General features: G+C 40.2%; 1 protein-coding gene across 1 annotated transcript in view; it reads right to left on the bottom strand.

The window, feature by feature from the left end:
- The window catches only part of si:ch211-269e2.1 (cohesin subunit SA-2), a 20,809-nt gene extending 4,286 nt beyond the window's left edge, over positions 1–16,523 (bottom strand). The window contains exons 1-26 of the mRNA XM_050049058.1: positions 16,387–16,523; positions 15,877–15,972; positions 14,124–14,211; positions 12,655–12,819; positions 10,093–10,189; positions 9,938–10,014; positions 9,776–9,847; positions 9,456–9,660; positions 9,219–9,370; positions 9,059–9,132; positions 8,852–8,975; positions 8,623–8,721; positions 8,102–8,181; positions 7,895–8,002; positions 7,682–7,802; positions 7,473–7,590; positions 6,964–7,067; positions 6,058–6,150; positions 5,861–5,947; positions 5,433–5,633; positions 5,196–5,278; positions 5,024–5,111; positions 4,841–4,921; positions 4,564–4,656; positions 4,307–4,481; positions 1,059–1,195 (exon numbers count right to left, since the gene is read on the bottom strand). Of these exons, the coding sequence (XP_049905015.1) occupies positions 1,059–1,195; positions 4,307–4,481; positions 4,564–4,656; positions 4,841–4,921; positions 5,024–5,111; positions 5,196–5,278; positions 5,433–5,633; positions 5,861–5,947; positions 6,058–6,150; positions 6,964–7,067; positions 7,473–7,590; positions 7,682–7,802; positions 7,895–8,002; positions 8,102–8,181; positions 8,623–8,721; positions 8,852–8,975; positions 9,059–9,132; positions 9,219–9,370; positions 9,456–9,660; positions 9,776–9,847; positions 9,938–10,014; positions 10,093–10,189; positions 12,655–12,819; positions 14,124–14,211; positions 15,877–15,926 (2,772 nt within the window). The 5' untranslated portion in view covers positions 15,927–15,972; positions 16,387–16,523. The remainder of the gene's footprint in view (positions 1–1,058; positions 1,196–4,306; positions 4,482–4,563; positions 4,657–4,840; positions 4,922–5,023; positions 5,112–5,195; positions 5,279–5,432; positions 5,634–5,860; positions 5,948–6,057; positions 6,151–6,963; positions 7,068–7,472; positions 7,591–7,681; positions 7,803–7,894; positions 8,003–8,101; positions 8,182–8,622; positions 8,722–8,851; positions 8,976–9,058; positions 9,133–9,218; positions 9,371–9,455; positions 9,661–9,775; positions 9,848–9,937; positions 10,015–10,092; positions 10,190–12,654; positions 12,820–14,123; positions 14,212–15,876; positions 15,973–16,386) is intronic.

The raw sequence follows: 16,523 nt of genomic DNA, 5'->3' as shown, positions 1-16,523 counted from the left end.
CTGTAAAATAATGACACCATGTGCATTTAGATTGGTACCCTATAAGCCTCGCTTTCACTACGCAATCGACCTTCCACTAAGCCCCGCCCCTTTGTGATCGTACGACAAGCTGACGGAGGCTCTGCGTCGACGTAGAGCCTACGCTGTAGCCTGACGTGCACCTCCCCAGAAATGTAACTACACTTCGCGGCGACGCAAAGTGTCTGTCTGTTTCTGTAAGCTGAAACCATTTCCCTCAGTGGGAACAAAGCTTTTATTTATTTTAATTTCACAGATAAGAAACAATAAATTGTGAAGACAATAAAGCCTCCACAAAAATAGCATTTTAAGTCTTGTGTGTGATTTATCATGGCTTCATATGAGCAGAGGAAATCTCCGCTCATTGCTAGGCTAATTTATACAATGTAAAATGCCATAGGCTTGTGCTAATAATGTTAGCATGTTGTATTTGTTTGGAAATGTGTTTAGTGTAAGACAGTTGTTTTGTTGGTGAACCCTGTGAGTTGTAATGGAGCCAAATTTTGTAACGTTACCTTTGTTAAATGTTGCTTGTTGTCCCTGGTTTCATATGAGTAGAGAAAAAGTCCGTTAGCAGCTAGCTAATTTGTACAATATAAAATACCATAGGCTTGTGCTAATAACGTTAGCATGTTGTATTTGTGGGGAAAATGTGTCCAGATAAAGACAAGTGTTTGTCTGTCGATCCTGAGAGTAACAGTGAAGCTGATTTGTGTATTTGAGTTTGAAATTGTCTCTATTAAGCCATGTTTAATGTGTGTTTAATGTGTGTTTTGAATCAACTAAACTTCACAGCACTTCACAAAACCCCAACTAGTGTTTAGGAGGTGTAGCTGCAGAGTGACACAGACACACCACCGCACAAGTATAAATGCTCACAGCATAGAGCTGACACACAGGCATAAATCCTGCTTTAGACAGATATATGCACCTTACAGACATGAGAGTGGTATCAATTGTCTTATCTAACTTTTGGCAGGAAACCTAAATAACTTATTTCCCAGAACGTGAAACTATTCCTTGAAGGAGTTAACCTTTACCTTCATGTAGTACATGAAGACCTCAGCCGCCATGCTCATCTCCAGCACTCCATGCACTATCAGTTTGCAGAAGGCCGCCAGCAGATTTCTGCGTCTGTGAAGGTCCTCCAGCCTCTCCACTTCAGAGCTTTCACTGACTGAGGGAGCCAGATGGGGGTGAAGCGTGTGGTTGGATGTGAAGTGGTCGGAGAGCGAGAGAAGGGGAAGAGAGTGATTAATCATGAGAAATCATATAGCAGAAAAGGAAAAAGAACAAAGCAGAGTGTTTTAGTTAGTTTGAGGACAATGGCTTTAGCAGGTGGAAATCAAAGATAACATAAGACTAGAGTTATGGTTGTGACACCATGTGGCTTCAATCTTTCACAGGGCTAATAAAATAGGCTCAGAGGTGAGCCAGAGTTAATGGAATTTTCTCACGGAAAGAGATTGCCCTGATTTTATGATTTAACTCAGTGCCCTTGCCCTCCGAGTGATCTCTGATCCAGCAGCTAATAGAAAACACTGTCTATATAACAGAACCGTTACCAGGCAAATCCAATAAAACAATAGCTTTTTATTACATGTTCAAAAACCAATAATCCTGTATTGTATTTGGTTGAACATTTAAGAGATTCCCACCAGGGCCGCTATTGACTCTCTGGACGATCCCATATTTGGATGCAATATATATGTCTGTGAAAGAAGAAGCTATTGTAAAGATAATAAAATGTTTTAGTTACAGTCAGCCATGAATGGATTCATAAGTTTACCTGCAGGACTTTACAGAGAAAACACCACATATTTCCAGCATGTCAATCTTATTTTCTCATCTCAGAGCGGACAGGAACACACTGCCGTCATCGACTTACAAGCTTGCATCCCTTCGCATAACAAAGTCTAACGTCCTTTCATACAAATTAGTCCGGCCAGTTTCAGTCCGAGGATATTAACAGGGCTTTCTTTGTAATTGCGGGTCAGTTGTCAGGTCAGGTTGGAAATCAGAGCCCACTTACAGTCAGCGGGCCGCTCCGCAGTCAGTTATTAAGCCAAATGTGTGGCCATGCATTTAATATCTGCATGTTTTGACCACGTTGAGCCGCTGCACTCAATCAGTGCCTCACTCGGAGCAGAGGCGGCCTGAGAAAAGACGCTGAGCTCCGACAGGGTGAGAGTGCCATCTGCTGTGTGAACGCTGCACAGTGTTTACTCCTGGGTGTCACACACACACACACTGCCTGAGTATAACACACCACTATGAGGCAGCTGTGTGAGAGTGCAAACATCACAAAATATGCAAATCGATAGGTTTATCTGAAGTTAGTCAAAAACACTCTAAGAACATGGTGAAGACAAATTCAAATCATTAACTTGTGTTTCGGATTTGTAGCATGTATGTTAGCCAGGGACCTTTGCAGTGGTGAGAAGTAACATTTAATTAAGCACTGTACTTAGGTGAAATTTTGAGTTACTTTCTTTGAGTACCTTAATTTTATGTTACTTTAAACTTGTACTCCACTACATTCAACAGCTGTAGTTACTTTTTAGACTGAGATTTTACGTGGAAAAAATGTAAGAAAGCTTATAAAATATATCGCAATGTTAAAAATTAGTATTAAAACTAGTTTCACCTCGACCAGCTGCAACAATAAATGTTGTATGTAATAATCAATCAGTCACAGGAGACATTTGTCTGCATGACTACTTGCTGCTACTACTGTATTTTCACTAAATACAAATTTTAAATGCAGCACCTTTACTGACAATAAAGTGTTTTAACATTGTTGTATTGTTACTTTTACTTAAAGGAATACTTGACCCCTCAAACGGCCATTTGTATACCTGGATGCTGTTCAACACGGCTACTCATACTGGATGTTTCAATATTCATTCTGCACATGGCTCATCCATAGAAAGAGTCAACAGTATAAATACCTCTAAATTTTAAGCACCATATTGAAATTCTGACTGCCAAATTGAGGACAATATTTGACTTTCTGCACAGAAATAAGAACCGCTTTCTTTTTGTACGCAGGAAAAAGAATTGTAGAATCTGCATTTTTGTCTATTTTGGATTATGGGGATGTTATATACGGAAAAGCTGCTGCCTCTACACTGAAATCACTGGATGTTGTCGACCTTATACATGGAATATTCTGCAAAAGATCTTAAACTTGGACACTGCCACCCTTATGGCTGTTTTAAATGCCTTATTTCTGATCTTGTTTATTTGAGTGTAAATGCTTTTAACTATACATCTACACTTTACACATCATTTATTGCTGGTGTTGTTTGTTGTTTTGTATGATTTAATCTCTGTTTTAGTTGATATGCATTACAGTTCTTTGTTTGATTGATCTTTGTTCATGCTCTGCATCACTGAAATGAGGGTCTCCCTGAAATGATTTCCCAAGTCTTAAATAAAGGTTTGAATGAATGAATTCCTCACCCCACGTTACCTCGGATTTGGGAGCAAAACTTTTTCTTGCATGCTTTCATGACGAACAAAGAATCCAAAAACAGTGAAAATTCTTGATTAATTTAAGTCATAGTGCACTGCGTTTAACAAAAGCAAAACTATATTTAAACATCACTTTACAAACTCTCACACAACTCATTTAGTATAATCAATTTCTCATTTATCTAGTAATATGCTCAGTAATTCCAAAACATGATGTTTAAATATAGTTTTGCTGTTGTTAAACGCAGTCCACTATCACTTGAGTTCATCAAGAATTTTCTCCAGATTTGGATTCTTCAGTCACAGTAAAGGCATGTAAGAACCAATTTTCTCACTAGTTCAAGTCAACACTGGGTGAGTAATTAATAAACAAATGGTAATTTGGGAGATTAAGTATTCCTTAAAGTAAAGACTCTGAGTGCTTCTTACACCACTGGACCACTGATCTTCTCTCTCCTTGTTTCTTTTTACTGTCAACTGTGAAATAAAGGCAGAAGTGCCACAAAAATACCCTAAATTAAACACAAAACAAATATGTTGTGTAGGAAAGTACATGTATTCTTAAAGATACTCTCCAGATATACAAAAATAGTCTGCTTGGAATAAAAAATTGTGTCTAATATGCTTTTATCACAAAAAAATCCTCACTGGCAAATTCAGAATCTATGAAAATGCAAATATTTATGCTTGTTTGTACAAGAAACAACCTGCAATCAGCACAGTGAAGCTCAAACATCCAAGTGAGGTAACAGTGACCAAAAACACTTGCACGTAGGTTAAGAAACTACTGATATAAAGAGTGATGTCTCACCACCACTCTGGCTGTCACAGTCCGTTCCGACAAAGATGTGTGTGCAAACAAAGGTCAACAGCGCCCTCTGCAGTTTGGGACTGGGAGTGTACAACAGTGGACCGAAGGAGGTGGGATCCCACACGTGTAGCTGGTAGGAATGAGCCGTCAGAACGTCACAGACGCCCAGAAAAGCCTGATGTGGGAAATCAGGGAAGTTAGAAAGATGAGAAACAAGAAGCGCAAAAGGTGCCATCACTGATCAAACATGAGTTCACCTGCTGCTGCACACTGTGGTCAGCGTGGGAGAGAAGGTGGTGACCTCTCTCACAGAAGAGACGCAGCTGGAGTCTCTGGGCCACGGCTTTCTCCTGAAACACACGAAAGGGCATAATGATGAGTCACAAACAGTGCAGCATGTTGCCTGCAAATATGTATAAATATATATACATTTATTTCATGTACAAGCTTTCTAAAGGAGAACATGTTCTAAATCTCTTCACACTACTTAAAAGCATCATCTCAGTGAAGGGAATTAATGCAGATGTAACTCACTCTGGAGGTCAAAGTTTCATGACTGGTGTTGAGAGACCAGAGCATGCAGTAAGACAGACACTGCAGCACCTCCAGCAGCACCTTCACACAAACATGACAAAGAGAGACAGAGGACACTTATAAAAAGAAAGACAGTGAATGAATAAGTCCACAAAACTTGATTTTAGAGAGGTGAGTTGGTACCTTGGGTGGTGCTGCTCCATTACTGTCCTCCGCTGACAGGAGAGGAGACAACAGCTCAAACAGGTTCCACCTCAGGAGGTCGTGACAGCTAACAAAACATGAAGACATATAGATAATCAGCAGCCAATAATGACACGTCACTGACAGGATAATACAGGCTCTCAAATCTTACTTGTGGAACGCTCGGAGTTTCTTCAGTGCGGCTAAAATTTCTCCAGTTTTCGCCTCGTCAGCAGAGAAACTTGGACTTTCACCCTACAACAGAGAAATTAGAAATAATAAGTCATCACTGTAAAGTAAGGCTCGTAGCAAAAAAAAATAAATGCTAAAAAAAGGAAAGTCCACATGGCCAAATCCCACATACACACGTCATCATACTTTCAGCCCCACAGTGTAACAGCACCCTCACCTTCAGTGAGTCCCCCAGCAGTGCTGTCAGTTGGTCCACCCAGCACTGAACCAGAGCGTCCCTGGCAGCCCGGGCCGCTGAGCACCACGCCGTCTCCTCCCCGCACAGACTGAGGTAGGTGCGGGCTGCAGCCTCCAGAACAGCAGGGCTCGAGTGGCGCTCCAGAGCAGCTCCCATCTCCGCCATCAAGGAGGAAACTGCCTGAGGAAGAGGAGGAAGAGAAAACCACAGGTTAACTTCAAAATATGTGGATGATTTTGTGACCATATCCAACAGCTAATAACGATTACGGCAAATAAATATAATCTACATTATTCTGACAGTGTTAAAATAATGAGTTAGTTTTTACATTTAAAAAAAAAAGAACTGCGTCACCCCATTAATCTATCATTAAATACTTGAGTCAGCTGAGAGACTGGGGTGCAGACCTGTGTGTTTTCAGCTTCAGGACACTCAGGGAGGAAGTACTGAGGGATCTTCAACAGGGAGGCAACAACGTCACAACTACCTGAAAACTACACAAACAACAGAGACATTATCATAATGTAAAGCCCAGAGTCTAACTGTGCAGCACAGACATCTGAATGTTAATTAATATATTGATAACTATGTGTGGAATTAATACCTTGCACAGTAACTTAGGAAGCACCACGAGGAGATGATCAGTGAGTTTAGTACAGTCGTCGATCTGAATCTTCTTTTCTCTGGCATTCATGACCTGAAACACCAAAACACACAGAGACTAGTGCATCAGATTTAAAGTACATAAGCATGAAAGAGGGAAACAGAGAGGGCTTCAGGCTGGAATTGAACCCGCAGCTGCTGTAGCAAAGTCATTGCCTTCATATCTTCTCTACCCACTAAGAAACCGGGAGCCCCAAGGTTAAGATTTTACATTAAAAAAACATAAAATAAAATTAGAAAATACAATGAACTTAAATAATTAAACCAGTATTTTTTCGTTTGTGACGATGAGTAGTTTCACTCAGGAGACAGTCGCCCCTTTAAACATCTCAGATGGCTTAATTACATCATTTCTTGAAGCTCAAAAGGTGAAATTATCCAATATTTCACAAAAAAATTGAGAAAGGTCAAAATGATGAACATAAATTTGTGTCTTTTACTTCTTTTCTACCCCACAAATCATCTCATCACCCATCAGATTTATCCTTAAACCTTTAAAAGAAACCACCAAGGCGAGACCCACAGGGTGACACTTACTTACTTACTACTTAACTGTATTCAAGGTAATTAAAAGAAGCTCCACCTCGACCTGCTACAACAGTGAAATGCTGCTTACACTTTGATGTATTAGTATTAACAATCTAAAGACAAAATATATAATAATCCATCAGTCAGAGTGGCCATTTTTACTTTACTTTTTATATTTTTGTACATTAAGCTGAAAATAACTTCTGTGCTTTTACTGGATTTGTACTATTACATTGCTGCATTGGTACTTTTTCTTTAGTAAAAGATCTTAATACTTCTTCCACCCGTGCTCAAAAATAGGGATGCATCTCCCACTGACCCTCTTGGCTCCGCTCCTTCCTGCCAGCGCTGATCCCTCAGCAGCCTGACGCACAGACGCGACCAGGATCTCCACAAGCACCGCTTCTTCCTCTAAAGTAAGACCTGGAAGCACACACACACACACACACACACATAAGATGGTGACTGCCCTGGAATAATAATTTATGTCACAACATATGATGACAAGTTTGGATAATAACATTTAGTGACAGTGTTTTGCAGCAGAAATGAGGCTGTTAGAGGCTGAGACAAACCCACTTAATTAGAAGCAGATACTGTTTGCAAAACAGGATGCTGAAGACATTTTTCATTAAACAGTGGCTTGCTGTGGTGTTTTACACATCTGGAGCCTCACAATAATATTTACAAATATGCTTTAGTCACCAATAAGCACTGGATATAATGATCATATTCATCGGTAATGATTTCAATCAAATCAAGGAAATGATCTGTCAAACTAAACCTCTGCTTGTCTTAGAATTTTAAGGATCGCAGCATCACAGTTACCTGGACCGTGTGAGGAAGAGTCCTGCAGCAGTATAGACGTGAGTGTGGGCCAGTCCTTCAGCAGGGCTCCACCACAGTCCCACAGACTGTCCACGAGGTACACGACATGATTGTGCAGCTGAAAGTGGATGCACACAGACATGTTAGTCCACCTGCTCATGTTAATTTCTTTAAAGCTAAAACAAGAATCTCAGCCGGTGTGTTTTCACCTCAGACTCCTGGTAGAACTGCAGCAGAGCTTTCAGTCTGGCAGATGTTTGCTGTTGATGCACCTCCTCCTCATTTATGTCATCCTGAGTATCAGATGCAGGGGCTACAGTGTTGAGAAGCCTAACAGAGACCAGCGACATCCAGGCAAACACTGATTAACAGTCTGATTGGGGTTTTTTATTTGTTTTTTCAAGTGGTGGAGGTGAACATACCGTGAGAACAGAAGCTCCCCTGCAGTGGCCGCCAGAGGGCGCTGTGACGAGTACACAAACTGGAGCAGTTGATTGTAGTCGTCTGGAGTGAGGACATCATCAGATGTTCTGAGGAGCCAGAGGTAGTTTGAGGCAAAGAAAATCAGCCAGGGAACATTACAGATGATTGCAAAAAAGATGAGAACAGCAACCAGGCTGTGGACTCACTTGGAGATAAGAAGCAGTAGTTTCATCGTCTGCACCGCCACTTCATTGTCCTTATCTAAGGTCATGGAGATCATCCGGTCCTGGAGCAGTAAAGATGAAGCATGAGTGTTCACAGTTATACAATGTAGGTCTCAACGTGCATTCATCATATTTTAAACAGTAACACAGAATCAGCTTTGTGAGAGAATGTTTGTTTGCTTAGACTCCTGTTTTTGTCTCAAAGAAGACAAGAAAACCATATTGTTCAGAGGAGGAAAAGATCAAACTGCTGGAGGAATACAATCATAGAAAGCACAAACTACAAAGTAAATTTGATTCTCCAAATACCAGAGAATAGAAAATGTCTGTTGGAAGAAATTGCAACGAAAATAAATTCAGTCAAATCTAAAGTGTAAAATCAAAAGCGAATCCAGCAGTCGCAAAACACTCCTCTCCGGGTGTGATAGTTTTTTCATTTACCACCATGAACTCAGACTCCGAGTGGACATGAATGAAATGCAGCTTTAAGCGGAGTTGTGTACCTTGAAGCGGCTCGTGAACAGGTCCAGTTTAGGGAGGAGTGGAGGATCTCCATACAAACCCTGTAGCCCTAACACACACTTGAGACGCACATCTGGTATCTGAAACATGAGATGCATGTCAGAACATAGACAATCATCAGTTTCATGGCAACAGACATTCAAAAAGATTTAACATTCACAATAAAATCACAGCTATCTTTCTGTATTATCACATTGATGCTACATTTACCTTGTCGTGCATCATCCAGCCCACGTACTTGAGGTAGCTGTCATTGAGAAAGGCCGAACTGTAGAGCTTCATCCACAAACCCAACTCCTCCATACAGATGGAGCGGATTTCTGGAAGCACATCGCTGCACACACACACACACAAAATCAGCTCCACAATCAATAACATAATGCACACTGAAACTTACAGAGTCTGAGGAACAGTTACCGATATCTCTTCAGAAACACTCCTTTAAAGATGACGTCCATCATGCTCTCTATCTCCGCCCTCTTCTCCTGCAGCTTGAAGGCAGACAGAAACAAACAGAGTCAGACATTACACACACGCAGCAAAGATAAAATCCTCGACCAAGCGACACCGGTCTTACCTCTGTGATCTTCTTCTGTATCCTCTCCTGCTGCAGCGTGCTCTTCTGCCTCATCGTTTTCCTCTTCTGCACCTCATAAAGCTTCTGACTGTTTTCAATGCCGACGCTCAGACTCAGAGCCACAGACACCAGAGAGCTCAGCAGCTTCACCGCTTATCAGGGACCAAAACCAGACAGCACAGATTAGTGCACTGAATGTGCTCATGTATCTGCATGTATGTGTCTTCTGTTCTTTACCTGCTAATGTGCAGGTGTGTCTAAAAGCCCGTATGTAGGAGTCTGACAGCTCTGTGAGCAGCGAGATGAGCGTGTTCATCAGGTAGCTGTCGAATATGACGCTGTGCTGACACTGAGCTACGAGCACCGACACAAAGTCGCAGAACTCGGAGTGGAACCAGCGACCGTACGGACCAGGTTGTATCAGAGGGTACTCCACACTGTCCTGCAGCGAGAGGAGGGAGGGAAGGAAACAGAGAGAGAAACACTTTGAAGGGACTTTGAAGGAGGAATGATGTTAATGTCAGGACAAAGCCTTCAAACAGGAAGGTGCTACTGACTGTGTCCATGGGCCACGTGACTGTGAGGATCCAGGGAAAGGCCAGGAACTTCTTATACTGCAGACCGGCGACCTGAAACACACACACAGTCGAACAGTTTCAGTTTAAAGTGTTAAACACTGGTAAAGACAGAGAGGGAAACACAGACTGAGGACAGCTCACCTCATCCAGCTCCTCCACCATCTTACTCATGACCTCATTGTCCTCTTTGTTCTGACACATCTCTGCTGTGACCACACCTGAGACACAGGAGGGAAAGATATAACTGACTGTGTGTATTCTATGTGTGTGCGTGTGTGTGTGTGTGTGCTGCTTGCCTTTGCACCCCGAGCACTGGATGAAGAAGCTGATGAGATCGAGGAGAGATGAGTCTCTGTCCGTCACATATGCCTCAATCCAGTCATCAATCACCGCCTGCTCAGACGTCACACAAGAGTCAGTCACTGGGTTTACTGTGTATTAATATTCTGATAATGACACTTATCCCAGTCGGTATATTCAGGTGTTTTTATGGTCAGGACATCGGGCTCATTCTTGCTTTTTATTGTGTAAACACTGTTTGCATGCAGCTGCTCTTTTCTCTCCACACACATACGGCATCTGGGAGCGGCGCCCAAGTCCACCATTTTGTCAGAAGTGCAAACACAGGAGGCAGAGGTGGTATCTGATTACATTTTTCAGCTCAAGCCAAGTGCTCCAGCAGGGTATAAACAGTGGTTGATGTTTTGTGGACTGAAGGATTGTCTGTACAGGTAATGTTTGGCTGAATCATCCTTAACAGTGGCCACTAGCTGACTTCAGAAACATACTCACTCCTGGTTAGTACAGGTCAAATTTACTTATTGAAGTCAATTAAATATCTACATAATTGTTCATGTTATGGGTGTCTGATGTAGTGATCACTCATAATGGCTTTGGTATGAATTTGAGAATGGTTACATTGGTGTGACTGGACAGCACTGTACTGTTATAGACCGAGTTAAGTGAATTAATTGAATTTCCATTTATTGCAAACTGTCCCAAAACTATTGATTAAACACCTACTTTTACTCACTTATGACTTTTGTCCTAAAAGAGGTTCATTAGAGCCCAAACGGACAGTGTTTCCACTTGCTCACATCTGGCCAGAAGGCTGATCCTGTGTAAATGGACGGATTCTTCACCTCCAACATATGGACATTGGATTAAGGATGTTGTGTATTATTTACAATGGGAGGAAATCCGTTCTTTTATTAAAGGATCAACTGCATGCTTCTTTGCCACCTGACAGCCATTTTTAACTTTTGTAGCAAATATGGAAGCTGAAAAATTGTAATGAAATATTTAATACTCCCCTACTGTCGTCACACAAGTTAATAAATTTGTCATTCTTTTTAAATTTTATTTTATTTATTTATTTTTATTTCTATTTTATTTTTTTAATTTATACTTTTTTTTTTAATTATTTTTCTTTTCTTTTCTTTTTTTTTACATTTTTTTGTATGTATATATTTTTTTTTTAATTATTTTTCATTTATTTATTTATTTTTCGTTTTTGTCTTATTTAATCTCACTGGTCTGGCTTTCCCTGTTTCTGGGTTGGTGGGGTTGTTTTCTGTCCTTGTTGGCTCTGCTTGTTTGTTGATGCTCTGTGCATCTTATTGAATTATCAATAAATATACCTTGTTTGAAAAAAGGGGGGGGGGTTCATTAAGCAGATGACTGCTGGTGAGAGAATCATTAATTTGACTTCTAATAAATAAATGTTTTTACCAATATAAATAAATGCTAAAATAAGTGCTCTCCATTCACAGAACATGTTTTATTGTCTGTACCGAGGCTACGCACAGAGTTTAGCAAACAAGCATTTCTGTATGCAGCTCCTTATATGTGGGGAATCTTCTGCAGAAAGACTTATCGTTGCACTTATTGGTTCCTCTCGGCTGTTTCAAAGCACTGTTGCAGGATTTTTGTACACAATCATCTATGTGCCAGTGTCAGGGTGTATTTTAGCTGGTCTTTGTCTTGCCTTTCTGTTATGTTTTTATGGTTCACTTGTAGCATATATTAACATATTTTGGGGCTTTCAATCTCATTACATGTTTTATACTTCTTGTTTAAGAGCTGCATATTTTTATTTTGTATTTTTATTCTGTCTGTAACTTTATGTTGCTGCCTGTCTCGGCCAGGACACTCTTGAAAAAGAGATTTTTACTCCCAAGAGGGTTTTTTCTGGTTAAATAAAAGTTAAATAAACAAAAATAAATAAATCGTACATCCCTTAGCTAGCCAACATTCCAAGATAAGTGTTTTCATTTGTTTATAATTACCTGTTATGAAATGAGGAGAACATAAATAAACAGACTTTGTTTTTGTTGCCCATGGTTTCTCCATGACCCTATCTATCCTAGCACAACCCTTCACCCACACTGCTCTTCTTTCAGGCTCTTTCTCATAGCTCGGGAATTTAATAAACAAATATTTGGAGCTCCCATCTTCATTTTTCATGGGATGATGGTTCTTGTAGGTTCCTTCACTACAGCACATCACCGTAGTTATGCACTTGCACCCAAGAAATAGGCATGATGTCAGAGTGATATGCAATCACACTCGGCCATAGCCTGTGTGTTTGCACCTCCAACACCATGGATGCACACAATTGCAGGTAGAGCACGGTGTCATCAGCTGAAAATATCTCAAGTAAAGCTGGAATATTAATGTGCATGTAGAATTATCACTCTTTTATAAGAAATCAAAGGCTAAATAATATTTTCGGTGCACATGTTTCACTCTACTTCTGCGAAAACAGTTTAGATTTTTCGATTACATTGAATAAAATTACATAAAATAAGACCACAGACACAAATAATATATCACAGTTGAGTGTTAGCTAGTCTTACCTGCATGGCGCTCCTGCCCATGGTGATGACCTCGAACAGGGTGACGGCCTCCACCTGCCTCTGTTTACCGTGGCTGCTTCCTGCTCTGCCAACATTGCTGCGGCTGGCTTTGGCACTTTTGCTCTTGACGTTCTCTGAGCCCTTGTGTGGTCGTTTTCTTCGTCTCTGTGGGTTTTGATAAGACAGTAAAAAAGAGACTCTGTATTTCCTCAACCTTCAGAAAATCAGATACACTCCTAAAGGCACCTTGCAAAAAATTTAGGACCCCCTTTTGGAATATTTTGAGAGTTGACAAGTATTGAATGAGGCTGACTGGTTGATTAGTGAGGCATCGGACCCCCCACTCCCCACAATCCTATCTATCCATGATCATTGTGCAATATTGTATATACCTCTTTTGTAATCCTTGCCAAATTAGTCCCCTACAGATTTGGAGGGTACAACTGGGATGATCGAGAGTGTTGGGCTGTGAGGGAAAAGGGCAGGTTATCCTCACATTTACTCACTCATTTGTGCAGTACATCTGTTCTTTGTTCAGCAATACACTCACTGCCAATGTGTACTGCAAACAAATATGTTGTCAAATGAAAACTCAATAAACCTGTTAAACAGGCAAACTCCTCTGTGTTAGCACTGAAGCACCTTTAACGAGTGAAGGTGCAAATTCAAGGCACCAGACGTTTCCCTCCTCCAGGTGGGTGCTAACGAGTCTCATCACACTCTTTTAGTGAAACAGCTTTTGACAAACGCTTTTTCTTTTTTATCATTGTTAATAAAAATGGAAGATTTGGCTTCATCAGTGAGACAAAAAGCCCAAATTAACATCTTCAAATTACCAACACTCAAAGACATTCAGTTTACTAACATATAGAAAAAGCAGCAAATCATCACATTTGGCATTTTTCTTAAAATATGACTGAAATTTTTAAACAATTCTCAAAAAAGCTGAAAAGTAAAGAAATATTTCATCTTTTAAAATATATAAAATCAACTCCTGTGACAGGCCTTTCTCACAGTCGACCTTTTGTCTTCTCGTTGTAGAAGAGAAGCACATGTGTTACTTATAATATTAATGATGGCTCTGTTACGTGTCCCAGTAAGTCCTGACAGTGTGACAGTGAATTGGTATGCACAATACCAGAACCCTGAAACTGGAGCAGCTAAACGGAATTCAGCCATTATTCAATTCATCACTTGCACCTGTGCATTTCATACAGTTACATGCTGGTTTGAAGAAAGGTATTGAAGAGCGTGTGCGGGACTTTCTGTTCAAACACGGTGGCATGTTAAAACGTCTATGAAAGGGGGCAGATGTGAGAATAAAATATACAATATCATCAAAGAGGCATTGTTTGTATTATGTGTGCCAATATTGTCTTACTGCTCCTCGACTGCTGCTCTCCTGTTATCAGACTGTTTCTGGCGGACACCGTGCCTGCACACTAAATGATGAACAGAAAAACACCTACCACGCTCTTTTGTCTGTTCTCGTTCCCGGACTCGTCCTCTGAATGATTGACAACCTCGGAGGAGTTCGCCTCATCATGAGAGTTCTGACTGAGAAGTCAAAAATAGAAAACAAAAAAGGAAATAAGCATTTAAGCACCAGAGATGGACAGTAAGTACATTGACTCATGTCCTGCACTAAATTATAGGGCTGTGGCAAACAGCTTGAAGCGTCGAAGCTTCATTCATAACATCGACATTCACTTCTAAATCAGCAGTTGAATGCTGCACAGCTTTTTCATTTTTTTTTGCATGTCTATTCATTCTGTTTAAACCCAGTATTTATTACTTAGGTAAGATTTTGAATTTCAGGACTTTTACTTGCAAGTAAAGTGATGAACACATTAATGCATCAATAATTCTAATTAAGTAGCCTAATGTATTTTATTCTGAAATGGGACTTTCTGCATAATGAGTACTTTTACTTTTATTATTTTAAAGTAGGGATGTACAATATTGGATTTTTGGCCGATATCTGATATGCCGATATATAACAACTCATTTGGCTGATAACTGATACCATTATCGATATATCCTTTTTTCCCCACCAGTTTTAGTGATCATCAAGTCTCCTCTGTAGTAGGGGTGTAACGATACATCGATCCACATCAATACATCAATTCATTGATTAACGATCCGATTATATCGATGTAAAATGAAAACATCGATCCATATCGTCATCTTAAAGATACACATTTATTTTGAAATTCACATAGCACGTCTGTGTCACCATTTCTGGGCAAGCGCGCCTCCGCTCGAACAACAAACAGAGCTCAGAAATAAAATGGTCAAATCATATTCTAGTTGTTTTTGTGAGTTGATGTAAATGATTGTCTTAGATGGGCATATGATATCGCGTCATTTCGATCGCAGGCTCCTGAATCGAATCGAATCAAAATCGTATCGTGACAGACTTTGTGATATCAGCAAACATCGTATCATCATCCAAACAAATCGATATAATATCGTATCGTGATGAAGCTTGTGATTTACATCCCTACTCTGTAGTGGAATTAACATCATATTATACATGTGTACTCTTATCATGATGGCCCACCAGCAGATGGAGACATGAAATATAATACTTTTCAATATATGTAATAATTATTTATTGTACAAAATAAGAAATAGCATGTTGGCTGATTCCAATAGTTCATTTCAAAGCCGATATCGGCCGATACTGATGTAAGAGCCACAATGTGTGAATATAAGTTCATTTAAATATCAAGCAAAATCTATTTCCAGACATTGTGTAAAACTTAAATATTGTGTAAAAATGTAACAGAACTAAAATGCATGTATGTTAATTTTTGATGATGACGCTCCCTTTAATTTTATATCGTACATCATGTGCAGTATAGTTGAGCTGAGAGCTGCATTAGGCACAGGAGCACACAGTTTTTCTACCGTGTGACTGAGGGTAATTTCAACTTTTCAGTTAATGTTTTAAGCTGTACAACATCTCCTGTCATTCACGTCAGATTGAAGTTACTGTGCATACAGCTCATTAGTGGCCTTTTTGATATTCAGAGGGTGATATTGATTGATATTATCATGCATCCCTAATTTAAAGTACATTTTGATGCAGACACTTCTGTGGTTTTACTTAAACAAGACTTTGAATGCAGGACTTTTACTTGTAATAAAGTATTTAGACCGATTACTCAAGTTAAGGGTCTCGATACTTTGCTTTTTCCACCACTGTCAGTCTCTTACTTCTGCTCTGAGGTCCTGGATGCAGCTGTAGCCGAGGGTTCAGGGATCATCTCCTCCTCAGGTCTTTACACAGAGCTCAGGTGTGTGTCTCTGCATCTGGAAACACAGTGTGATGAAGTGAGGTGCAAACAGAAGATGTTTCAGCAACCAAAAGTATGCATCAAAATTAACCCTGCATGCATAGAGAGAAGAAGTTGCCATATTTATGAGTATCTGACTTATGTTAGTACATGTGTGCATGCAAAGGAGCTGTTGCATGTCTACTCTCCTCAGGGAGAAGGTGACAGGGGATTTAAAGAGCTGCTCAAAGACACTCCGGCAGAGTACATACCTTTACCCCCCTGAGGCTTTCAGACACAACTGTGAGACAACTCCCTGCTGTCCTGTGACACTGCTAGCTATAACACATATGTTCCTAGAAACTTAAACATGAAGTGTGTACGTTACAACAATGACTGACAGGTGAACACACAGGTCTGCCGCCGCTCCTACTAAAGTTTTCAAACTTACCGTCCTCACATCGACTCATCTTTCCTCGGTGTTCATTCATGTGTAATTTTAAATCCGAACGCTGTCACATTAATTCAATTTTGAACATTTTCCACCGCGAATATCCTCCTTCTTTTCGCCCAGCTCTCACAGTCAAG

This window comes from Epinephelus moara, chromosome 7, assembly GCF_006386435.1.
Source record: "Epinephelus moara isolate mb chromosome 7, YSFRI_EMoa_1.0, whole genome shotgun sequence".
Classification (NCBI taxonomy): Eukaryota; Metazoa; Chordata; class Actinopteri; order Perciformes; family Serranidae; genus Epinephelus; species Epinephelus moara.
This window is presented reverse-complemented; position numbering and strand designations above follow the sequence as displayed.